This window comes from Giraffa tippelskirchi, chromosome 3 (assembly GCF_054371585.1).
Source record: "Giraffa tippelskirchi isolate mGirTip1 chromosome 3, T2T-mGirTip1v1.2.pri, whole genome shotgun sequence".
Taxonomy (NCBI): Eukaryota; Metazoa; Chordata; class Mammalia; order Artiodactyla; family Giraffidae; genus Giraffa; species Giraffa tippelskirchi.
Window position 1 is genome coordinate 44,859,715 of NC_137277.1, and position 26,236 is coordinate 44,885,950.

Consider the following 26,236-nt stretch of genomic DNA (forward strand, 5'->3'; position numbering starts at 1 on the left):
AGCCTCCTCTCGCCGCAGCTAGAGAAAGCCCAGGGGCAGCAACGAAGAGCCAGCAGAGCAAAAAAAAGAATGCATCCCGGACTTGTTGCCTTATGCAACTATGAGGTTAGTTTGTCATTTGCTGAGATGGCAAAGATTTAGCACCCTAAGGGGATGATCATGAGTCCTTTTCCATTTGAGATGTTTATTAGTCATCCACATAGAGACTGAAGAAGACGTTCTCAGAAGTTCTGAGTCTAGAGGTTTGGGGAAAGTTTTGAGCTGAAGTCAACAGCGTGCAAACTGGTTGAGCAACAGGACTGGTTGGAATCACCAAGGTGGGGGATGGGGGTGGATGAGAAAAAATGTCTGAGGACTGAGTATTTTAGGTATTTGTTGCTGAGTGACACACCACCCTAAAACGTAGTGGCTTGAAATAGCAATTGACTGTGTCTCATGATCCTCTGGGGTCAGGAATTTGAGCAGGTGGTGACTGCTGCAGGGTACTCCCTGTGATTTCAGCTGGCTCATTCCCTCTGCTACATTTTCCTGGGCTGGGCTAGGAGACCCAGAAAGCCTTCACTCACGTGTCTCGTGGTTTTCTTCCTTGTGGATTTTCTCTTTGTGAATGTTCCTCATTCAGGATTCCAGCTCAAGCTTTGTTACAGCATGGCAGCCGACTTCCCCCAAGCAAACGAGGATGTTGCCAGGCCTCTCAAAGCTTCAGCCAGGAACTGCCTGCTATTAGTCAGTTCAAGTCATGCAACCAAAACCAATTCAGTTCAGTTCAATTCAGTCACTCAGTCGTGTCCAACTCTTTGCGACCCCATGAACTGCAGCATGCCAGGCTTCTTTGTCTTTCACTATCTCCTGGAGTTTGTTCAAGCTCATGTCTGTTGAGTCGGTGATGCCATCCAACCATCTCATCCTCTGTCATCCCTTTCTCCTCCCGCTCTCAATCTTTCCCAGCATCAGGGTCTTTTCCAATGAGTCACTTCTTCTCATCAGGTGGCCAAAGTATTAGAGTTTCACCTTCAACATCAGTCCTTGGGGAGGGGATAGAGATTGCGCCTCTTTTTTTTTTTTTTAGTATTTATTTATTCCTTATTTTTGGCTGTGCTGGGTCTTCATTGCTGCACTCAAGCTTTCTCTAGTTGTGGCGAGCAGGAGTTACTCTCTAGTGCTACATGGGCTTCTCACTCTGGTGGCATCTCTTGTTGTGGAGCATGGGCTGTAGAGCACACCAGCTCAGTAGTTGTGGCTCGTGGACTTAGTTGCTCTGTGGCATGTAGGATCTTAGTTCCCTGACCAGGGACTGAGCCTTCATCCCCTGCATTGCAAGGGGGATTCTTAATCACTGGACCACCAGGGAAGTCCCTGATGTTGTATATCTTGATTGTGGTGGTGGTTATGCGAGTATATACGCTTGTCAAAAAACTGTACTCTTAAAATGAGTTCCATTTATTGCTTATAAATTATACCTCATTAAGTTGAATAAGTGAAAATTAACAACAAATTGAGAGTCCATTCAAACTTGTCGTGTTGGCAAAATGTTAAAAAACTGGCAGCATCAAGTGTTGGTGAGGATATGGAGAAAGGAAAACTCTTCTGTGTTATTGTTGGAAGTAAATATTGGTGCAACCACTGTGGAGAGCTAGTAGTGAAATAATTAGGCAGTTTTCAGTGAGGCAAAGATGTACACACTTATGAGCTAGCAATTCCATTCCTAAGGACCTAGAGATACCCTCACAGATGTATACCAGGGACACAAGCTGACTGCAGCAAAAAATTAGAAACGATCTCAATATTTGTCACCAGGAAAATAAATGGATAACTTTTGGTAGTCATTTACAAGAGCTGAGTAGATGGATTTATTTCAACATGGATAGAACTAAAAACTACAAGGTTGAGTGACAAAAGTAAGATGTAGACTGGTCTATATTATATGATACCATTTATGTAAATTAAAGCCACACAACACATGTATCTTCATAGGCATGTGTATGTGTGTATAAAAGTATAAAAAGTGAGCTAGAAAGATGAACATCAAACTCATGACAGTGATTGACTGTGGGGAATGGAGGAGGGGAAGGGACAAGGTAAGTAGTAATTAAACGGATTTTGACTTTATTAGTAATGTCATACAGAGAAGGCAATGGCACCCCACTCCAGTACTCTTGCCTGGAGGGTCCCATGGATGGAGGAGCCTGGTAGGCTACAGTCCACGGGGTCGCTAAGAGTCGGACACGACTGAGCGACTTCACTTTCACTTTTCCCTTTCATGCACTGGAGAAGGAAATGGCAACCCACTCCAATATTCTTGCCTGGAGAATCCCAGGGACGGCGGAGCCTGGTGGGCTGCCGACTATGGGGTCGCACAGAGTCGGACACGACTGAAGCAACTTAGCAGCAGCAGCAGCAGTAATGTCATATTTTTAAAATAAATTTCCTTTTAAGGAACAATATTGTCAAAATATACTTTTTTTGTATTTTTAGTATTTTTCGTAGTAAATATTTTAAAAGGAAAGTCTTCTAGTAATCTTTCAAGAAAGCCATTATGAAGAGTGTTGGCCTGAATCTGTCCATACTTCTTATGTATGTGCAAATAAACATATATACATATAGTTTATGTACATCATATATACACTATATGCAGGTAGCATATGCATATATATGTGTGTACAATTTTTGCGTTAATAGGTTCCTCCTATATATCCTGTCCTAGTACTTGGTATTTCTTGCACGTGGATATCATGGATATTTTTTCATATTAGTAATATTGATTTAAATTTTCCTTAAACAATTCTGTGATATTTTGTTGTGTGGATGTTCCATGATTTATTTATTTGTTTAACCCATTATCATTGATGGACATTTAAATATTTTTTTTTAACTAATATAAGCAACATGGTAGTAAAACATCTTTTGACATATGTATTTGCATAGTAATGCAGTTGCTTTCTCAGATAGATTCTGAGATGTGAAATTGTGGGTCAGAGCAAAACAGTCAATGTTATAATAAATAAGATCAAATTTCCCTCTAAAGAAGATTGCATTAGAACTTTTGTCAGTGATGGAAATGTTCTATGTCTGCATCTGTCCAACACCCTAACCACTAGCCACAGATGGCCACTGAGTACTGAAGTGGGACTATGTGTGCCAAGGAACTAAAGTCTCTCAAAAAAAAAAATTTATTTATTTGGTTGTGATGGGTCTTAGTTGCAGCACTCGGGATCTTTGGTCTTCGTTGTGGCGTGCAAGAACTTCGTGTAGTTGTGGGATCTAGATCCCTGATCAGGGGTTGAACCTGGGCCCCTTGCATTGGAAGCACAGTCTTAGCCACTGGACCACCAGGGAAGTCCCTGAAGTCCTAATTTTAATTCATTTTAATTTTAATATCTACATGTGACTACAGCTACCGCTACTATGAGACTAGATTGTTGGTATCATTTTTCTTCCTCTCATCAGTTATGAAAGGAAGCATTTGTTTTCCCTTTGCCTTCTTAGCATCAGAGAGTGCTCAAACTGTGTTCAGACCCTGAGAACAGAGTAGAGTGTGGGAAGGCATGTTCTGAGGCCCCCACCCCTGCTTTTATTTGTTTACCTGTTTCATTTGATTGGCTTCCATGGATATTCATTACAAATTCTTTTTTTTTTTTTTTTCGGTTGCACAGCATGAAGGATCTTAGTTCCCTGACCAGGAACTGAACCCGTGCCCCCTACAGTGGAAGCGTGGAGTCCTAACCACGGGATCACTAAGGAAAATCCTAATGATTTATTTTAGAAAAAGTTCTATGGCTAAAATGCTTGAAAAGTTCTAAGTTATGGTCTTTCCAACCCACTTCCAGCTCAGAGAAGCCAACTGATTAAGCAGGATTGGTGGGATGGCTGGATACAGAGAGTGGTAGATTATCTGTGGATCTTGATATTAGAGCAAGAACATTAAAAACACATGCAGAGTTCCGAATTGGTCATGTTTGCCTTAAAGCTCTCTGGAGAAGGTGATGAGAAGTCACTCTGCTGACTGTAGGCATCCTGAGTATCCGATTCCTCTCTTTTAGGGTAAAGACCCCAAAGCTGTCATCAGCATCAAGGACTTGAATGCCACCTTCCAGACAGAGAAGATTGGGAACCCCCACGGGCTGCAGATCACCTACCGGAGAGACGGCCACGTTCGGAACCTGTTTGTGTACCACGAGAATGGGAAGGTGAGAGGATGGCGTTGCCCCACCAGCCTCCAGCTCAGTAGCCCTGAACCTCGGAGGCCCAGCTCACCGACTCCCTGGTGCAGCAGCCTCTTGAGATTCGCTGCTGCTGTTGGCGTTAATCTGTTGTCACTTTCTGTTTTGGGCCACACTGCGTGGCTTGTGGGACCTTAGTTCCCCAACCAGGGATCAAACCCAGGCCCACGGAAATGAAAGCACCGAGTCCTAACCACCAAACCATCAGGGAAGTCCCTGTTGTCACTTCTTTGTCGGAGACAGAGTAGAAGTTAAGGCAGAGCCAGATATGGGAGAAGAACCTGGCAGGGACCAGGGTGTGTCTGGATGGTGCACAGCCACCAAGGGGCATCCGGTTAGCAGGTGGCACTATGCCCAGAGGTGGCAAATCAGGTGCAGCCAGAGATTCCAAATATGACAGGAGGGATGACTCGAAACTCAAACAGCAGTGCCTCCCACAGCCTCCCTTCTCAGTGTGCGGCTCCCTTCACCAGCTGCACGAGCATCACCTGGGAGCTTGTTAGAACTAGTGTCTCAGGCCCACCCTGGACCTGCTGAGTTAGAAACTGCATTTTCACAGGATCCCTAGGTGATACTCAGGCACACTGAAGTTTGAGAAGCACTACTCAAAGGTCCAGGAAGTCAGCTCCATCAGAGAAGAGCAGGCCAATAGTACACCTGCAAAGACAAAAGCTGGCTCTAAATGGCAGGGTCATGTGACTGGGCAAGGGTCAGAGATGCCAAGTGGAAGTGAGGAGGTGCAAAGGTGGGGCCTGACGTTTTGTGAGTTGCTATTAATTCTGTGCTGGGCACTTTTCTTGATGATCACTACACATCATTGCTTTTCTTTTTTAAAAAATAATTAATTAATTAATTTGGCTGCGCCTTGCGGCATGGGGGATCTTCATTCCCTGACCAAAGATGGAACCATTGGAAGCGTGGACTCTTAATCACTGGACTGCCAGGGAAATCCTGTACATCAGTTCTTAATCTTCAAAACAACCCTGGAAATGTTTTATCCCCATGTTATTGAGGCATGGGACTTCCCTGGTGGCTCAGTGATAAAGAATCCACCTGCAATGCAGGAGTCGCAGGATATGAAGGTTCAATCTTTGGGTCAAGAAAATCCCCTGGAGGAAGCCATGGCAACACACTCCAGTATTCTTGCCTGGAGAATCCCATGGACAGAGGAACCTGGCGGGTTATGGTCCATAGGGTCTCAAAGGGTCGCACATGACTGAAGCGACTTAGCATGCACACACTGAGGCATGGGCATGTTAAGTAATTTGCTCAGAGTCATGTGGCCGATGGTTCCTGAACCCTGCACCTGTCTTACCACCCCATGTGCCTCTGCTGGAGGGAAGACCCTTGATAGCAGGAGTCAGAAACTAGATACAGGGACTGGATCTTCCCAAGAGGCCCCAGCACTGGGATACTGACTGTGGATCGTCCTCCCAGCAGGCTTCATGCTCTCTCCACAGTCTGGGCTGACTTCCCGGCGTGGTCTGAAGAGCTGGGATTTGGAGTCAGAAGTTGAGACCCTGCTTCTGCCACTCCCAGGTGTGTTACTAGGGCAGGTCCCTTACCCTCCTAAGTCTGCTTGTGTATGCTTGATAACACCCACTTCCAAGAGGGGTCTTGAGGATTGAGAGACCATGAACCACGAATGTGAATGCATCTCATTACTGTGAAGTGCATTATAAACATTAGTTGTCACTGTTGTTATTTGTTCATGATTGTGGCAGCAGCGCAAGACAAGCTCTTGAGAGCCGTTTCTGATCATTTCTGCATTCAGGACTTCACTCTTTCAGTAAATCCTTACAGTGCCCCTCCCTGCAACGTGCACAGCACTGGGGTGTGTAGTGAATGAGGCAGAGCCATGAGTGGGCTTCTAGGATCTCATAGTCTTGGGAGAGAGACAGATGGGGAAATAGGCACTGAAGATACTGTGTGATGATGCCAGTGGAGGCCGTGCTAGAGACAAACAGGAGACATATAAGTGGCCTAGTCTGGGGGAGGGGGGTGCTGGGGTGGGAGGGGGCAATCTAAAAGACTTTCCAGAGAAGGAGGTTCTACTTAAAAATTGTGTGAATATGCTGAGAAGGAGAACGCTCAAACCAGCTTAAAAGGGTCATAAGTGGAAAAGAAACAGGGGTATTTATTTCAAGGGACAGAAGCATGGTTGGGCCACCTGAGAGATTAGAATTAGGAACTGTGGTGTGTGTGATTCTGTGTATGTTGGTGAGAGAGAGAAGACAGTCTTAACAGGAACACATTGTTCTATAAAACCAGGAGCGCAAGTAACATCTCACTTCTTTGTTTCTCTAAATGCAAGGATCTCATTCCCCAAACTGCCAAGAAATCTAGTGCCACTCATTTTTCTCGGCTCCCTCCATTGGCTTTACTAGAATCTTGGGAATGGTGCAGTCCAGGAGATATGGAGGAGATCCCTGGCTCTCAGTCCATGGTGGGCTCACTGCTGTAGCCCCACGTCCAGACTGACTGGATACAGTGGCTACCTCTCCATGCCCATCACTGCTAAAGGACTTTTGCTGAGGTGCCCATGATCTCAGACACTTATGGTACTTGACTCCCTCCCACTAGCCCAGCTGTAGAGCATCTGACAACCTGGTTCTGGCCAGTCTCCTCTCCCTGGTGATGCCCCAGCTTCTCTCTTAGATGGGCATAAATGGGGGGCTACAAACTCACGCCTGCAGGAGCCAGATGGGCAAATTAAAAGTAAAGTGGACAGTCTTAAGTCTGTGGCAAACAGGAACACGTGTATAGAGAACTGAAACAGGTGAAACTTCAGGACAAACAAACCTATGTGCAGGCTGGATTTGTGACAGGAAGAGTCCTTCCAAAGTGAAGGCCTAGGTGGGTCTCCCGTGGGGATGATCCCCTTCCCTTAGTGCCTGAAACCCTAGAAGGTTCTTAATGACCCGGACAAGAGAGTTTAGAACTCAGGAATACCGAAGCAGCAAAGCTTGACCTAAAAGAGAGAAAAGGTACTGATGTTTCATACCTTTGAAACCAACTTCAAATGAATTTCTCAATCACGGTATTACATCTAAGTGCAGTACAGCAGCTATTTGAACAGGTCTTTCCTCTCCTCAGTTCCATACTCCTGTGAGATAGAATCTGATAAGCCCCATTCAGCCTCTGTATTGGTCCAGCCCTCATCCAGTTTCTGTGGCCAAGAGTGGGTAGGATCTTAGCAGCAAGTATGACTGCAACTGTGGATGGGTGGTGTGTGGCTGAGCGTTGGTGGGGCATTTTTCATAGAATCAGGGTTTGGGTGGAGCAAAAACCTATTCCATCTAAACTCACTCTCAGGATGAATAGAATGCTCTAGATAAAAGGTGTATCAAGGGTGAGGGCAGAGAGGTGGGTGAGGCAGAGTGTTCCAGGAGAAGGGAAGAACATGGGGGCAGCGACAGCAAATGATTTTGTGTGGAAAGAGCTCGGAGAGCAAAGTGAAAGTGACAGTGTTAGTTGCTCTGTCCTGTCCAACTCTTTGTGACCCCACAGACTGTAGCCCATTAGGCTCCTCTGTCTGTGGAATTCTCCAGGCAAGAAGACTGCAGTGGGTTGCCATTTTCTTCTCCAGGGGATCTTCCCCACCCAGGGATCAAATCTGGGTCTCCCGCATGGAATGCAGATTCTTTACTGTCTGAGCTGTCAGGGAAGTCCAGAGGGCAAAGTAAGTGGTACTAAAGAACTTTAAACTCTTTCCCTGAGGGTAGTGGAGAGGACTGTAAGCTAGACTCAATTAGATTTGCGATTTGAAAATCACTCTGGCTGCCGTAAGGACTGAATGAAGAGCGGCAGAGCAGAGGCAGAACCAGCTGGAATAGGGGGTTCAGCAGGTGAGAGACGATGGTGGACACTGCTGAGGGAGGTGCTTTCCCAGAGGGACACGGGAGGTCCACCCCAGCTTCAGCCTAAGTTGCACTCCAGGTGATAAGCATCTGCATTGATGGAGCATCCCCAGGTGCACCTGCCCCCACCTGAAAGCCGATCTTTGACATCTGAGGACCCCTGCTCCTCAACGTGTCTCTCAATGACCAGCAACTCATCATCTGTGAACTTGTTAGGAATGCAGAATCTCAGGCCCCACCCCAAACCCACTGAATTCAAATCCGCATTTTAACGAGATCCTCAGGTGATGCATACACACAGTAGATAGTGCCAAGCACTGTGCTGGGCCACTGCATAACTCCTGTGTGGTTGGCCTTGGTCCTTTCCCATGGCCCTGGGGATCTGTTTCCCACTTGCTCTGGTGACGCCCTGGGCTCTGGCACCATCCTCCCAGGTGCCTGGGATCAGCCTGAATAGGACTGGGGGGTGTACATGTGCCCAAACCTGAAGATCCAGCTGGCTGCCTGATACCAGGCTCAGCTGCCCGCCACCCCCCAACCCCACCCCCGGCCCCCAACCCACACTCAGTCTCATTGACTGTCTGTCTGTCCTTTGCATGTCTCTCTGCAGGAGATAGTGGACTGGTTCAATGCCCTCCGTGCAGCCCGTCTCCAATACCTAAAAATGGCCTTTCCTGAGCTCCCAGAGTCTGAGGTGAGCTAAATGCAGACCCCAACTTCCATGGCTCCTGTCTGCCACCTCCTGTGCTCCTGGTTGGCTGACCTCAAAGACATGCAGAGGCCAGACTCAGTTTGACTGCAGGAAAGACCTTGAGCCTTGGGGTTGGGGACCTCAGTGGGAAACCAAAAGCTTTCTCCTGGGGAGGCTAGGGGTTATGGCCTCACCATTGGCAAGGCAGTCTCCAAAAAGCAGATCAGACTCTCCCCTTTGGGCTCTGTCACTCACAGTGTCAAAAGGCTCAGGATTTGGGCATCTCTTTCTGACTTCTTCTCCCACTGAAATGCACAAATGGCCCCTCACAGACTGCTTGCAACGTGCTTCTGAACCTGCTTTATCTTGTTGTCCCTTTTATCTAATCGTCCTTTGCAGCCAGCAGTTAGGTGAGGTGATTATTCCCATTCCAGTGATTAGAAACTGAGTCCCAGGGAGGTCAAGTGCATAACCGAAGGTGTTCTTCCCACTTGAACACCCCCCACTTTGCCCTTTCCTAGTCTACTGTAAGGAAGGCAGTGGGATCTTTCCCTTTATCATTCTAACAGGAAGAGTCTGCCTTTCATGGCCAAGGTGACAGTGAGCCTGAGAACTTCATTTCAGTTGTCTTCAGATATCTGGGGCATCCATGTACATCCCTCAGGCTTGGCTGGGGAAGCTGTATAGTGTGGGCCAGAGGGTGTGAGCCGGGAGGCCTGGGCCCTTGTGGATGCTCTGCTGCTGACTTGCTGTGTGAGCACTGCAGGTGCAGCTGCCTCTCTGAGCATCTGTTCCCACATCTGTAAGATGGCGCTTGGTCTGGGTCATCAGGGTCTCTTCTAACTCTGAGGTGCTGTACTCTAGTCTATGTTAGGCCTGCTCTGGAAGGATTTTGTAAGAGATAGGGGCTGGAAAGACCATGTTAATCTTGTGACTATTTTTTTTTTGGCCATACCACACAGCATGTGGGGTATTATTTCCCTGATCAGGGATGGGACCTGTGCCCCCTGCAGTAGAAGTACAGAGTCTTAACCACTGGACTGCCAGGGAAGTCCCATTCCTGGGACTTTCTTATTCCCAACTGTTAGACCTTCTTGAAGGCCTAAGTGCTCCTTAATTTCCCAGTTTGCAGGGAGCGAAGTGTCCGGGATGGGGGTCCACTCCAGACCTAGGGATGCACTGAGACGGCAGGTCTCTAAGAGTTCCTCCAGCCAGGCCTGGCTCAGGGCCCTCCCAGTCTGCAGAGTCAGCACCCATAATGGGTGAATGCCCACTTGCATGGGTGTGGTGCTGGGGGTGCTGACTGCTGCCTGGAGAGACTGGAGGACAAATTGCAGACGCCCCGCCTCATTGTCTGGGCAGCTCTCCAACTCGGCTGACCCATGTGGGGGAAACTGGGCTTTGGTCAACATCCTCAATGTCCTCTTCCTCCCTCATCTACTATTGTTACCCTTTATCCACCCCTAGTTTCCTCCTCGCCTGCCTCTCTCCCCATCTTTCCTCCCCCCATGTCTACATAAGGTGTGAGGTTCTGAGCAACCACCCAAGTCTGGCTCGAGCTCAGGAATCCAATGCCAGAAACCTGGGGGACCCCAGTGGGACTGTGGTCCTGTAAAAAGAAACGCATGGACCCGAAGGCAGGGAAGCTGATGTATTACGTAGGGCAAGTGGCCTCGCCTCTTCGAGCCCCAGTTTACTCATCTGTCACCACTGGGACAGTCCTTGCCTCCAGGGCTACATGTGTCCAGTGACCCAAGGCATCTAAGGTGCAGTGCATAGTACCCCATCCCCAGGCTCTTTCTCCTTCTCAAGGCCTAGATTCACCCTGCCCTGGCTTCAGTTCAGATGACTGAGCGATTAGGACTTGTCTTTGCTCCAAATGAAGGAATTAAAGCCTACAGAATGCATTTTAGGGAAAGGGGAGTGGTGTCCTTTATATTTTTGGTTTCTCGCTCACAACTTTCTCCCTTCAGACTTCCCGGTCCTACTCCCAAACCTTACATCCCCTTTGCCCCTGCTCTCAACCCAGGCTCTGTTCTCATCTGAAGCCCTAGACTTGCCAGTTTGACACCCTGGAGCACAAGAGACCAGCGTCAATCCCTGGAAGCTTCGTAGGATGGTCTTGCAGATCACATAATGCGGTGTCCTTATTACACAGAAGGAAATAGGCTCAGAGAGGCATAAGGTCTTACCAAGGTAACACAGCTGGTTGAGGTCAGGCCTGGAACTAGAACTCAAGTCTTCTGACTCCTAGTCCAGAGCTTTCTCTACTTAATCCATCCTGCCATCGCCTCCTATGGCCCTGGCTCAGAATCCCCACCAATGACCAGGTCTTGGCCAAGGGTCTGATCAGAAGGTTCTGGCATATTTATACTTGAGCATCATAAAGTAGCAGTAGAGGTACCACTAGGGTCTGGCTGGTGTCTGTCGGCTCTAGGTGGTGAAAGTTCTTCATCCTACCGGTCACATGGTTTTGGGAAAATCCTCGGTAACTTTTCTGAGGTCTTGTTTCTTCATAGAGACCATGAAAATGATAACATCCACCTCACAGGGTGGTTGAGAATTACATGCAGAGCCTGACACGCAGTCAATCAGTCAGTTCAGTCGCTTAGTAGTGTCCAACTCTTTGCGACCCCATGAACTGCAGCACATCAGGTTTCCCTGTTCATCACCTACTCCCAGAGCTTGCTCAAACTCATGTCCATCAAGTCAGTGATGCCATCCAACCAATGACCCACAGTGGATACCCACCCTGATACCAGGAATGTCTCCTCAGAGCCTGACCTGTGTCCTCCTCCTGGAATTGCTGAAGGAACCCTTAAACTAAGTCTTTATACCAAGACTCAGCTGTGCTGGTTAACTCTGCAGACCTCTGGGGTGCTGTTGTCAGGCTGTCGAAATGTTAGTGTTGCATCCATACCAAATATAACCATGTGCACACATCCTTCCCCATTCCAAACTTCCCCCTTTGTCGGGGAGCCAAGTTTGCTGGGGAAGCTCGGCCTCCTGGGCTGGGAGGCAGGGGGTCAGTGTGTGTCTCTCTTCCCTAGCTCGTGCCCCTCATCACCAGGAACTATCTCAAACAAGGCTTCATGGAAAAGACTGGTCCGAAGGTACATCCCATGTTCCTGGGGGGGGGGGTACTTTCATGGCCTGAGTCCCAGTGGGCAGTGGAGCCAAAGTGGGGAGGTGGGAAAATGGGGAACCGGGGGCAGGGAGGAGGGAGGAAGTGGAAGTAAATGGATTTTTGTGAGTTCCAGGGGTGAAGGACCAAGTGGAGACGGGGTGGCTGGAGGGTGGTCCAGCCTCACTGCAGGTACTTCTCCTTGCAACTGGGCATCCTCCTTCTTGATCAGCATCACTGTCAGTGGCTCTCATCTTTACACCACCTAACTGACCCTGTTCTTGGGAAAGCACAGCTGACAAGGGAAAGCACAGCTGACAAGCACAGCTCCTTTGAGGGGCAGCTCTTGAACACTTGTGTGCTCCGTGCTGGGGCCCTACCAGGACTGTTCAAGTGAGACAGGACTAGTGATTGGTCTGAGAGAACTCACCTCGGTACCTATGCTTGGGCGCCAGTGAGGCTCCTGCCGCCCCAGGACATCTCAGACCCAGCCTGGATGCTGGTGGGGTGAGGCTCCAAGCCAGAAGATGGAGATGGTGAGGGGTTGTGCTGAGGGGTGGGGGGGCAGGGAAGCAGGGAAGGGAAGAGGAGAAGGAAGAAGGAAGAGGAGAAGGAAGAAGGAAGAAGCAAGCAGATGTGTGTGTGCTCAGTCGTGTCTGACTCTTTGCGACACCATGGACTGTAGCCTGCCAGGCTCCTCTGTCCATGGGATTTCCCAGGCAAGAATACTGGAGTGGGGTGTCATTTCCTTCTCCCAAAGAAAAGCAAAGGAACTCCCTAAAAAAAAAAGAAAAAACCCAAAGCAATGGCTTTCCAATGCTGTTTTTTTTTAAGGTGTAATACACTGATGCGATGTTTGTTAGGATGACAGTGAAAGGTGTTAGGCAGTCAGGGTAAAGAAAGCCTCAGACTGCTGGGTAAAGGGTTGCAAGTTTTCGTCCTTCACCAGCTGGTGGCACCGCCCCTGTGGCTCTTAGGGGGACTTTCCTTTCCCTGACCTAGGTTAGAATTTGGCCAAGGCCAGGGCTTTCAGGAGCACTGAGCAGTAGCCACTTCTGATTTCCCAGCTTCCTTTTTCTGAGACGTCTTGTCCACAGCCTGAGAAAGAGGAAAATGCTTCTTCCAACGCACATAGGCAGTGGCTGGAGGCTGCAAGGGAAAGCTGGGATGGAGGCGGGGCATTTGGAGCCTTCCAAGCTCGAGTCCCGGGGGTAGGGGGAGCACTGGGGTGTCCGATGGCCAAGCCAGGAACTGGCTGGCTCCCTCATCCTGGCCCAGGCTGGCCCTCTGACCTCTGTGCCCCCCGGCCTGGCCAAGCCTGATACGAAGTTCCCTCTTTTGCAGCAGAGAGAACCTTTCAAGAAAAGGTGGTTTGCTCTGGATCCCCAGGAGCGCAGGCTGCTTTATTACAAGAACCCGCTGGTAAGAGCACCTCCGCTGAGCACCAGCAGGCGGAAGTGGGGTCAGACTGTGGGATCCGACAGGGCTGGAGAGACCCAGCCAGAGACACCCCTCCATCATCGGCTGTCTCTAAGTCATCCTTGTGCATGAAACTGTGCTCTCCCTCACCTTCAGGAAGTCCTTCATGTGTGTCCAAAAGCTGCCAATGTAGCCAAGAGAGGGGTTTCCCATCCTCTAGTCTCCAGGGCTCCCTTCCAACATGGAGGCTGTGGAGAGTCACGGTTGGGAGTAAGAGCTCTAGAACTCGACTGTCTGGGCTCTGGGACCAGCCCTGTCACTTTTAGGGTTGCATCCGTGGCATTTTGGTAGAGCACTCAGTTCTCCTTGCTTCAGTTTCCTCAATCAGGAGATGACTTAATAACACTGCCATCTTCAGAGGTCGCCCTGAGGATTATTCTGAGTTACTACACATAAAGCGCTTGAATTCTTAGTGCAGAGCATAGTTCAATTCAGTTCAGTCACTCAGTCGTGTCTGACTCTTTGCAATCCCGTGGACTGCAGCACGCTAGGCCTCCCTGTCCATCACCAACTCCCAGAGTTAGCTCTCCATAAACATTGAGTATGGGACTTCCCGCATGGTGCTAGTGGTAAAGAACCCACCTACCAATTCAGGGGACCTAAGAGATGCACGTTCAATCCCTGGGTGGGGAAGATTTCCTAGAGGAGGGCATGGCAACTCACTCCAGTATTCTTGCCTGGAGAATCCCACGAACAGAGGAACCTGGCGGGCTACAGTCCATGGGGTTGCAAAGAGTCGAACACAGCTGAAGTCACTTAGCATGCACACATGCAAACATTAAGTATCATTTAAACAGATGTTATTGTTTAGTTGCTAAGTCGTGTCTGACTCTTTGCAACCCTATGGGCCGCAGCTGGTCAAGCTCCTCTGTCCGTGGGATTTCCTAGGCAAGGATATGGAGTGGGTTGCCATGCCCTCCTCCAGGGCATCTTCCTGACCCGGGGATCCAACTGACCTCTTCTGCTTTGCAGGAGGATTCTTCACCACTGAGCCACCAGAGAAGCTCATTTAAACAGAGGCTGTGTGTACTTTCACTTATAGTTTGAGCCTTTTAAATTCTGAGGTCCACCTAGCTGAAATCCCCAGCAGAGCCCCCCACCCAACACACACACACATACACACCCCTCTTACTAAGATGGACCTGGGGGCTCTCAGGCCTCCCACCCAACACACACACAACACACACACACAGAGACACACACACACACCTCTTACTAAGTTGGACCTGGGGGCTCTCAGGCCTGCAGGTGGCCCTCTGTCCCGGTGTGGCCTCTGACGACCTCTGTCCTCTCTTTTCAGGATGCCTTCGAGCTGGGCCAGGTGTTTCTCGGGAGCAACGAACAGGGGTACCAGGTGTTCGAAGACCTGCCCAAGGGCATCCGAGGGAACCGCTGGAAAGCTGGCCTCACCATCATCACCCCCTACCGGAGGTTTGTCTTCACCTGCCCCAGCGAGAAGGAGCAGCGTGAATGGCTGGAGAGTTTTCGGGAGGTCCTCTCCAGCCCCTTGACGCCCCTCAACCTCCTCGGTAAGATACAGGGCCCTGTGTGAGTTCCTTTGGCCAAGGAGAGTAGGCAGAAAGGGGCTTCTTCACTTGGGTTCAGCTGTGAGTCCTGAAACCGGGGTCAGGGCTCCTGACTGCCCTCTTTCCCTTTTCTTCTCTTCTGGCCAAAGAGAAGTTCAGACAGCGCACATTATTGCCCGAAAACCCTCTCTGTCCACATTAAGTTCCTCTACCGGGAGGCTTTCCCTAGTAGCATCCAGATGAGCTTCGTCTTGACAGAGCTGTCGCTTTTGTTGTTGTTCAGTCTCTTAAGTTGTGCCTGACTCTTTTGCGATCCCGTGAACTGTAACCCTGCCAGGCTCCTCTGTCCGTGGGATTTCCCAGGCAAGAGTGCTAGACTGGGTTGCCATCTCCTCCTCCAGGGAATCTTCCCAACTCAGGGATCGAACCCACATCTCCTGCACTGGCAAGTGGATTCTTTACCACTGAGCCACCAGGGAAGCCAGAACTGTTGCTTAGGTCCTGTTTTCTACCCTGCTCCCTGCCAGGAGCCGAGCAGCCTCTCTGTCCCTCTGCTCCCGGCCCCTGAGTCCCTTTTCTCGTGAGAAATCCTCGGCCTATTAGGAAGGTCACACCCGCCGGCAGCTCCTGGGATTCTGGGTTCCTCCCCACTCACAGAGGGAAGGCTATTTTTAGGGTGCTGCTCTTCTCTGGGCTCTTGTCTGTCTGCTCCTCTCCTGCTCCTCCCCTTCGCCCCAGATGTGTCTCGAGCAGGCTTCCCCATCTGCAGACAGCTTCGTGGAAAGAGGGGAGACATTCTGAGCAGGAAACTTCTGGCCCTGGGCCTTCTGGCTCTGGGGACACCGAGAAGTTCTGTGTTTGGAAAAGTACAGACTGAGTAGGTGACCCCATGCGGCCCCTGGGGAGAAACCCTGGTGCCCTTTGAGTCTGACCAGGATAAATACAGACTTGCCTTGCTCTCCCAAATCCCAAAGCTGAAGGGCCTCTGAAATGGGCTGGGAAGTTGTTAATGAAGAACATTAGCTGGTGCTCTTTTTCCCCGCTGGGGGCCTGTGCTTCTGAGTCTCTGCTGTTCTTTCTGTTTCTGCTTTTCTCTCCTTCTATGCTATGTGTGTGTCCCCTTCATCTACCACCTTTTTGGTCTGTTTTTTTATTCTGTTTCCCTCTGTCATTGTTCCCCTCTCCTCTCGCTGTCCCTTCCCCTCCGGTGGGGCTACGTTGGCACAGCCACACCCCCAGCCTTCTTTTTGTTCCCTTTGTAGCTGTGTCAACAGAGAGTGACTGCAGCCACAGGTGACCCACTGGCCACTCAGCGCACCTGGTGGAAAGGAGAAGTTACCACTTTGGCCTTGGGGGCCCCGCAGGAGTGCCCCCCCCCCCACTCGGCAGCTGTCATGGGCAGTGAACTCTGCCAAGACCAAAGCTTTGGCCTTTACCTGCCGGCTCCCTGGGCCTCCCCGCTGCCCTAGGGGTATGGGGAGCTGGTAAATGTCCTTGGGGCTCAGGACACCGGAAATGAGGGCACTGCAATGGGAAGGCACCCGTGGCATCAGCCAAGCTTGCTGAAAAAACAGAAAACAACAAAAAGTTTAATCTGAATCCAACCATGAGGAAACAATCAGACAAGTCCACACTAGAGAAATTCTGCAAAACGACTGGCTAGACACTTCAAGACTGCCAGTATCATGAAAGATCAGATAGTCTGGAAACTGTTCTAGATTAGACAAGACTAAAGAGACATAGCCACAAAATGCAATTCATGATTCTTGAGTAGATCTTGGATTTTAAAAGAAACAGTTTTTGAGATGTAATCGAGATAACTGGGGAAGTTCCAATATGGATGTATATTAGCTAGTAGTATTGTAAGATTGTGATATTGTGCTGTATTTGTGTAGGAGGATGCTCTTGTTCTTAGGAATACATTCTGAAGTGTTCAGGGATAAAATATGTCTACAACTGACTTAAATGGTTCAGCAAAATATAAATGTATCTGTACATAGAGAGTATATACATAGATATAGATATGAAAAAGAAAGTCTGTGTACACGCACACTCAGGGGGAGAGAGAGAAAGCGGACCTCTATGCAAAATGTTAGCAACTTCATCTAGATGAAGTATAGCTGGATGCTTATTGTCCAATCGTGCAAATTTTCTATAGGCTTGAAAGTTTTTAGATTTAAAAGTTGGGGGGAAATTATTTTAAAAACATCCACTTTTCACTCTTCAAAAGTAGTGGATTTTCCTCATGAATCGAAAATGTCCCTGGGAGAGTTCTACCTTTGTGCATATCTTAGAAGATATAGAAGAGTAGATGATGCAAAAGAACAATCAACCCCCTCCCCCCAAAGCACAATCTTCCCATCCACACACTCTGGAAGGAAAGGAGGAGGACAAGACTACAACTCAGCTGGACCGCAAGGAGAGAGCTATCCAGCCTGAATAGCATGTCTGGCTCTGCCAATGATGCATGTGTGCGTGCTCAGTCGCTCAGTCGTGTCCGACTCTTTGCGACCCCATGGACTGTATCCCGCCAGGCTCCTCTGTCCATGAGATTTTCCAGGCAAGAATACTGGCTGCTAATGAGACTGTTGGAAAACTCACTTCTCCACCTCTGTGCCTCAGTTTTTCTCTTTCAAATGAGGAAGTTGTAGCAACTGCTGAAATTCAATGGAAGCAACAGCTATTTCTGAGCACCTCCCAGGTGCCAGGCTCTGCACGGGCAGGAACCAGATGACGTGGTCCCTGCTGTCACAGATTTCAGCCCGCCAGACAGCAGCCCTAACAGAGGGCAGGACAATGAGGCAAGTGTTCAGAAAGGGGAAGTGTGGGCTGCTGCGAGGTGTGTGGCAACAGGGTTCACTCTGAGCGGGAGGAGGGAGCCTCCTTCTTCTCCAGAAAGTGACGTCTAAGTCGAAACCTGAAACTGTTCAGAGGTTAGTCAAAGGGAAGAGGGCCCGGAAAACACTCTAGGGTAAGGGAGGAAAATGTTCAAAGGCTCCCAGATGGGCAAGAGGAATGGAAAGAAATCGCAGGTGGCTGCAATGTTAGAGAAATAGATCACCCAGGTCTAGGCTCTATGATTCTTTATCCCTTCAAGTGACGTGAAGAAAAACATTGTTTTCATTTCAGTGGAGACCCAGAGGGTTGGGAAGGTCTTTAAGAGAGTCTCTGCCTTTTCATGGGATTTTCCTTTGATCCACCGATCAGAGGACAAGCAACATCATCAAGCTGTCTTTCCTGAGGTTTCCTGACTGCCCAGATGAAGACATGGTTGCTTCCTCTTCTGGCTCCTAAAGCACCCTGAAAATGTCTGTTTCAGCACCTGCTGGGCCGTATGTATATTAAGGGTCATGTTACTTGCCTGCCTTTTTTTTTTTTTTTTTTTAACCACTCTGTTACACTCTGTTGGCTGTAATCTGCTAAGTTCTGAGAATGAGAGAATCAATAAAGGAACTTGTGGTCCAGAGAGGAAGAAAGAGAAGGAAACAGGCAATAACAAAACTACTTGAAGGAGCAATCTGGGATTCTTAGGAGCCCCTCAGAAGGGCCGAGAACAGATATAAGAGATGGAGACATCCTTGGTGGTCCAGTGGTTAAGAATCGCCTGCCAGTGCAGAGGACATAGTTTGATCTCTGGTCTGGGAAGATACCACATGCCTAGGGGCAACTAAGACCTGATACAGCCAAGTAAATAAATATTTTAAAAAGAACACTTTATTCAAGATGGTGGGACACATGTACACCCATGGCTGATTCAGGTCAATGTATGGCAAAATCACCACAATATTGTAAAGTAATTAGCCTCCAATTAAAACAAATAAATTAATTTTTTTTTTAAAAAAGAAAGAGAACACTTTATTAAAGAGAAGAAGCTTGGCAAACTTTAAGTAGAATAAATACAAAGAAAGTCACACTCAGGTACATTACTGCCAATCTGCTGAAAACCAAAGATAAAGATTTTGAAAGCAGCCAGTGAAAAATGATACATTACATACAAGGAAATACTGTTTCTTATCAGAAAAAAGGAGGCCAGAAGACAGTGAAAATAAATCTTTAAAGCACTAAAAGAAAAAATATCAGGGAGGGGACATATGTGTACCTATGGTGATTCATGTTGATATTTGGCAGAAACCCAACACAATACTGTAAAGCAATTATCCTTCAATTAAAAATAAATGTTTAAAATTAAAAATAAGATTAAAAAAGAAATTAATTTCTAAGGAAAAAAATCAAATTAGAACTCTAGAGAAAACATCTTTCAAGAATAAAGGATATGTAAATAGATATTGGGGCTTCCCTAGTGGCTCAGATGGCAAAGGATCTGCCTGCAATGTAGGAGTCCTGGATTCGATCCCTGGGTCAAGAAGATTCCCTGAAGAAGGGAATGGCTACCCACTCCAGTATTCTATATAGATAGCAATCCAAAAAATCTTCAGAAAAGAAGGCAAAATATCACTGAATTGAACACCTAAAAATGATTAAAATAGTAAACTTCCTGTTGATTATATTTTACCACAATAAAAAATGCATAAAGGTAGATTTCTATTTTTAAAAGGCAAACAAAAAATATTTCTCATAAAGATAAGTATAGATTTCTGACAGAATTGCAGTATAAGAAATACTAAAGAAAGTTCTTTGAGGTAGAAGGAAATGATACCAAACAGAAACTCTGATCTGATCTATAAAGCGTAATAGAAATGGTAAAGATATAAGTAAATAAAAGGCTGCCTATTTAAAGCAAGAATTACATGTGTTATGGTTTATAGCATCTGTAGAGGGAATGTGTATGACAACTACCTCATGGAGGCCTGGAGGGGAAGTAAATGGAACTATACACTTCAAGCTTCTTATATTTTACATGAAGTGATACAAAATGAAGTCTAAGTAGATTGTGAAAAGTCAGGGGTGTATACTGTGATTCTTAACGAATCACTAACATGTAGTGCAAAGAGGTGTAGCTAAAAAGCTAACAAGGAAATTAAAACAGAATTTGTAAAAGCATTTGATTAACCCGGAAGAAGGCAGGACAGGAAGGACAAAATGAATAAAAAATAGATGGGATAAACTGAAAATAAAGAGCAAAAGGGAGACCTGGTCATATCAATAATTAAAACCAAAGTGGATTAAACATTTACACTGAAGTACACAATTGTCAGAGAAGATAAGGAAGCATGACCCAATTGCATGCTGTTAAAAAGACATTTTAAGGTACATCCCTGGTGACCCAGTGCTTAGGACTCTGCCTCTCTACTACAGGGGGGCACAGGTTCAATCCCTGGTCAGGAGAAGATCCTGCATGCCACAAGGTCTGACTCCTCCCACATAAAAAGACATTTTAAGACATAGATAAGTTGAAGTAACAAGTATGGGAAAATATACACCATGCAGACAGTAACAATAAAATGGCTGGAGAGGCTATACTGAGATCAGATAAAGTATTTTTTTCAAGATAAGGAGTAACACCAGAAATAAAGAGTAATGTTTCATGACTATAAAAGGTGTAATTCATTAAAAGACATAATGGATCATAGATGTGTCATGTGCCTAAAAATATAGCCCCAAAGTACATGCAGCAAAAATGGGCAAAATTTAAGGGAAAAATAGACACATTAATATAATCATGGGTCAAAAAAAGAAATCACATGGGAAATTAGATTTATAACTGAATGATAATAAAAGTTTCAAAATTGAAATGATGCAGCTAAAGCATTAATTAAAGGAAAACATATAAGAATCAATGACCTACACAGACAACTCAGATTTGGCCTTCCCAGGTGGTACAGTAGTAAAGAATCCGCCTGCCAATGCAGGATGTAGGTTCAATCCCTGGGTCAGGAAGATCCCCTGGAGGGAGGACATGGCAACCCACTCCAGTAAGCTTGCTTGGAAAATTTCGTGGACAGAGGATCCTGGCAGGCTACAGTCCATGGGGTCACAAAGAGCCAGAAATGACTGAGTGAGCACACACACGGACAGCAGATCCTACTGTATAGCACAGGGAGCTATACTCAATATCCTGGGATAAACCGTAATGGAAAAGAATATAAAAAAGAATGTATGTATGGCTGAGTCAGTTTGCTATACAGCAGAAATTAACACAGTATTATAAATTAACTACAGTTAAATTGGAAAAAAAGAATCAATGACCTACAGCTGTACTGCCCAATATGGTGACAATAGCCACATGTTTTCATTGAGCATTGAAATGTGATTAATGTAACTGAGGAAATGAATTTTTAATTTTACTTCATTTTATCTAATTTTATAATTAAAGAAAATTTATTTTTTGCTGTGCCACCTGGTATGAAGGATCTTAGTTCCCCAACCAAGAATCAAGCCCACGCCCCCTGCAGTGGAAGCATGGAATCTTAACCACTGGACTACCAGGAGAGTCTCTAAATTTAAATAATTTAAATTAAAATAAGAAACTGGAGCAGTGTAAAATATCATTACTTCAGACACATCTTAGTAGCTTTGGTAAGACATATTTTAATTTAGCCATTGCATTGCATAAGATATCTATTATTTTAGTTGTGGAAAAAAATTTAATGATATGGAAAAAAGTAAGTAAATTTTATAAAAAGTGAAGTATGTTCACTTAAGCTGCCAAATGATTACCTGTAGAATACGAGATTTTTTTCCCTAATAATGTCAGAGATCAACTGATTCAAAATTTGAAAAAAGTGCAGACTTCTTTTTGTTTTAGTTTTAAGTTTTAGTTATGTGATACTAGACTAACAACGAATAATATGGGTAAGTTTTGTTTCAAAGGACTTTTACATTTATGAGGAAGTGTCAATCCACTGCCTAAAAAGTCAAACTCATGTTGTAGATATTTTTGAATCTTTTACATCTGTAAGAAAAGAATTTCAGGTAGATATGGAAAACTCAATTTTTATTGGGACAGATGGTTCCTTTAGCTATGTTAGGTCAAAAATTCAAATATTGAAATTTTAAAATAAGGGTCTGATGAGTCTCATGACTTTGTTCCATTGTATGACACAAAGTAAAAATATTTATGTTCAGTTTTCTGAAACAGACATGAAAACTGTCATGGATACGATTGTTAAAATTGCTCAGCATGTACATGAAAATGCTATGAAGCACTGCCAATTTATAGAACTGTTGAAAGATATGGAAGACAATTCACTGAGCTCATATTTTTTTAGTTGAGTTTTGAACAAGTTTTACAATTATTTAATGTACTGTTCATTTCAACTCAAGATTTTCTTGAAACTAAAGGAGTGCTTGCAAAATAGTCAATAATCAAAGGCTTAAGGCAGTGTGATTATGTTTTCTCACCAATGTCACACTGCATATGAATGAGCTAATTTTGAAGCTCTAAGAAAAGGTTAATATGTGACTTAGCTAAGCAGTTACAAGAATTTATGTTGAGATGAAAACATTTAATACAAATCAGTAATAAATTTTTTAAACACTATTTTGTATTAGGGTATAGCCAATTAACAATGTTGTGATAGTTTCAGGTGAACAGTGAAGGGCCTCAGCTATACATATACATGTTTCCATTCTCCCCCCAAACTCCCCTCATATCCAGGCTGCTCCATAACATCGAGCCGAGTTTCATGTGCTATACAGTAGGTCCTTGTTGGTAATAATAACAATTTTATACACTTTTCTAACATGAATCAATATACAGAACACTTTAATTATAACCAGTAGTAATGTAAATTATCCAAAAGAGCTGTAAGAGGAATTTGCAGGACACTTTATTGATACTGAACTTGCTCTTAAATTTATGTAGTCTCCTTTTAAAATAATAATAGTTTACACTAGAGTTCTCAAATTTATTCAACTTGGAGAGGCACAGTTTTCAAACTAATACGCTTTTCTTTAAAGTTAAAGCAATTATCCCCAGAAGATGAAACAGTTTTGTCAATACAAATGTGATATTAAATGGTTCGTTTTCTTATTGTTTTGAAAGTTTTTTTTCTGGATTCTGGATACAAGTCCTTAGAGATATAGGATTTGCAAATATTTTCCTCCATTCCGTGGCTTTTCATTCTTTTAACAGTGCCAGTGAAATCTTTTTAAAATCAAGGCATTGAGGTCAGGGTTTGTGATTTCCTTCATTTAATGCAGATTTTTGTTGGTGACAAAGTTTGGCATTAAAAATAGGGTGTTTGACTTATATTTGGGTGTTTTGCATTCATAAAGAGTGGAAATATGGGTGATGTGTGTTTGGTGAAAATTAATTAAGGGAAAACTAACCTGGAGTCAGGAGGCCAGAAGCCGGAAGCTCTATCAGGTACGTACAACTCCACGTCAATACAGACCCCTGTAGGAAGAGATGTACTTTGCATCGCCAGCAGGAAATGACATTGCTTTATTTCTGCCAGCAGGGGGCAGAGAGATTTTTTTTTTTTCCCTTGCCTGGCAACAGCTCAGCCAATAAAAAGCCACTGTACTTCAAACTCCTCCAATGGACCTTTTGTTTCTAGAAGTCTATCCCAACTTCCCCTCCTCTATAATAAAAGCTTCCTGTCCTTTGCATAACTGGAGTTGTATGTGGTTCACCATAGTTCCCTGTCCTGAATTGCAATTCTTTGCTGCTCCCAAATAAACCCCTTTTGCTGGTAAAATAACTGGCTGTTTTATTATTTTAGGTTAGCAGTTTACTGACGTTTCCCCTGACAAAATATGCTTTGTCCCTGAAGTGAGAGCAAAGCCAAGAAAGGAGCCCTGACAGAATATATTAATGGCCAGTTGCATACAAACTCAAGACCCTTGTCCTTTCCCATCTGACTTAGCATTAGAGTTCAGCATCACAGGGATGTATATTAACATACCCACTCGAATTTAACAACGATGTCAGACTCTCTGATAGAGTTTGATTTGACCAACTGGTTTAACTACGAGAACTGGCACAGCCAATTAGATTGTGTGGCATATATTTTACCTGTGCTGAATGAGATAAATTTGCAGCTCCAAACTTTCGAAGGAAATATATTTCAAGCATTTAAGATACAAGTATCTTTCCAAAAAATTAGATTAACAAAGGTCTATATAAATGAACAATATTTTAATTCTCCTAGGCCTTTCTGAGTATATTAGGTTAAACAAAGTGCCTCTAAGTAAAAGAGTAACTGGTATAATTGATAGTGTCTGATCTGATAGTGTCTGATCTGGATTCAATCCCTGGGTCAGGAAGATCCCCTGCAGAAGGGAATGGCAACCCACTCCACTAGTCTTGCCTGGAGAATTCCCTGGACAGAGGAGCTTGGTGGGCTACAGTCCATGGGGTTGCAAAGAGTTGGACACAACTGAGCGACTTTCATGCTTTTTTCAAAGTCTTTTTAGCCTACCTCCCAGAAAATGAGAAAGTGGTTAATTCCAATAACTTTTGCAACACAGGTGGTTTCAACAAAAAAAAAAATAAAGGAAAATCTAATCAACTTGTCAGCTGAGATGTTATTAATTTTTTAAAATAATGTCTGCTGGTGGATCACTATGCTATTTTTTTTCACATATAGATAGTGCAGACTTTGATGAGCAGTGCTAAGGAGTATTTCTTGTAATTTTCAGTATTGGAAGTAGCTACAAATTTATATCATCTGGTACCTATTTTGATCCCAGGCAATATGGGGTGAAATAAAATATAGGACATTTTTAGTTCATTTCAACAGACAACAGAGATAAGCGTCCTGGTCCCTGCCATTCAAGTATTGCTGTGTAAGCCTGTAAGTTCATTTGCCTCTTGGGGACTTTGCTTCTCCAGCTCTTCTATGGTATGTGTTTGTCATGCACATAGGACTAGAATAAGAGAGGAGGAAGAGAGAAAGCTCCACAGGGCCAGGTGTGCCCCCTCAAGAAAACAGACTTTAGTTATTTTCATCCTGAAGTCTAGCAGGTAATGCGCTTTCAGCCAGCAGGGAGCAGTAAGGAAACAGTGGCACAATTCTGCATTGTAATAACGATTTAAAAAGTCTAAGGGTCACTTAACTTTGGCGACACGTTAGAATCAGCTGTGTGTGTGTGCTCAGTTGTGTCCGACTCTTTGCACCCCCATGGCCTGTAGTCCACCAGGTTCCTCTGTCCCCTGGAGTTTTCCAGGCAAGAATACAGGATCAAACTGGTGTCTCTTGCATCTCCTGTATTGGCAGGTGGGTTCTTTACCACTAGTGCCACCTGAGGAGCCCCAGAATCATCTGGGTTAGGTTTTAAAAAACTACCCATGCTGGGTTTCCACCCTAGACAAAGAAATAAGACTTTAAAGCGCTTGCCAGCTACCTGCACCCAGTCTTCTTCAATCCCTCACTGCTTGATGGGGTAGCTGAATGACACCTAGTGGGCGCATCTCAGAAAACAGTTCTTGAATCCTCTCCTTTTTCTTCTCCAGAGAGTTGTTTTAATGGGGGCTGGGGAACATAAAGCTAAAGGAAATTCTGGGATATCAGCACATTTCTTTCTTTCTTTTTAAAAAATTTTATAGTTTTAATAAGCTGGCTTTTCTTTTTTAATTGGAGGATTGTTGCTTTACAATACTGTGTTGGTTTCTGCTGTACAACAATCAGCTTTAAGTATACATATATTCCCCTCCCTCTTGAGCCTCCCTCACATCACAGAGCACTGAGCCAAGCTCCCTTCACTATACAGCAGCTTCCCACTAGCTATCTACTTCACACATAGTAGTGTATACATGGGGCTTCCCTGGTAGTTCAGCTGTAAAGAATCCGCCTGCAATGCAGGAGACAGCAGGTTCCATCCCTGGGTGGGGAAGATCCACTGGAGAAGGACATGGCAACCCACTCCAGTATGCTTGCCTAAAAAAATCCATGGACAGAGGAGCCTGGTGGCCTACAGTTCATGAAGTCACAAACAGTCGGACACGACTCAAGTCACTGAGACTCGCATGAATGTATATATGTCAATGCTACTCTTTCAATTTCCCTGCCTTCTCCCCTCGCTGTGCCCACAAGTCCGTTCTTTATGCCTGTGTCTCTATTCCTGCCCCGAAAATAGGTTCAACTGTACCATTTTTTTTTTTTTAGATTCTATATGTGTGTGTGTGTGTGTGTGTGCTGTTGTTTTTTGTTGTTCAGTTGCTCAGTTGTGTCCGACTCTTTACGACCCCTATGGACTGCAGCGGGCCAGGCTTCCTGGTCCTTTACCATCTCCTGGAGTTTGCTCAAACTCATGTCCATTGAGTCCATGATACCATCCAACTATCTCATCCTCTGTGGTCCCCTTCTCCTCCTTCCTTCAGTCTTTCTTAGCATCAGGGTCTTTTCCAATGAGTCAGCTCTTCGCATCAGGTGGCCAAAGTATTGGAGCTTCAGCTTCAGTCCTTCCAATGAAAATTCAGGATTGATTTT

The 26,236-nt window shown here is 45.5% G+C and overlaps 1 protein-coding gene and 1 long non-coding RNA gene across 6 annotated transcripts in view; one reads left to right on the forward strand and one right to left on the reverse strand.

Annotated features, from left to right (window-relative positions):
- ADAP2 (ArfGAP with dual PH domains 2) overlaps nucleotides 1-19,109 on the forward strand; it is a 41,420-nt gene extending 22,311 nt beyond the window's left edge. For 3 of the 5 annotated variants that reach the window (XM_081579723.1, XM_081579721.1, XM_081579719.1), the window contains 6 exons: nucleotides 4,041-4,187; nucleotides 8,691-8,774; nucleotides 11,822-11,884; nucleotides 13,240-13,317; nucleotides 14,675-14,903; nucleotides 16,163-19,109. In XM_081579723.1, coding sequence (XP_081435849.1) covers nucleotides 4,041-4,187; nucleotides 8,691-8,774; nucleotides 11,822-11,884; nucleotides 13,240-13,317; nucleotides 14,675-14,903; nucleotides 16,163-16,197 — 636 coding nt within the window. In that variant the 3' untranslated portion in view covers nucleotides 16,198-19,109. The remainder of the gene's footprint in view (nucleotides 1-4,040; nucleotides 4,188-8,690; nucleotides 8,775-11,821; nucleotides 11,885-13,239; nucleotides 13,318-14,674; nucleotides 14,904-16,162) is intronic. The other 2 variants (XM_081579720.1, XM_081579722.1) reach the window with 2 other exon arrangements.
- LOC145541952 (uncharacterized) lies at nucleotides 13,280-23,193 on the reverse strand. The gene is made up of 4 exons (XR_014079426.1): nucleotides 23,133-23,193; nucleotides 16,337-16,462; nucleotides 14,584-14,817; nucleotides 13,280-13,740 (listed from the first exon to the last, which is right to left on the reverse strand). It is a non-coding gene; the product is annotated as an uncharacterized LOC145541952 (long non-coding RNA).
- Between the last annotated feature and the right edge of the window lie 3,043 nt (nucleotides 23,194-26,236).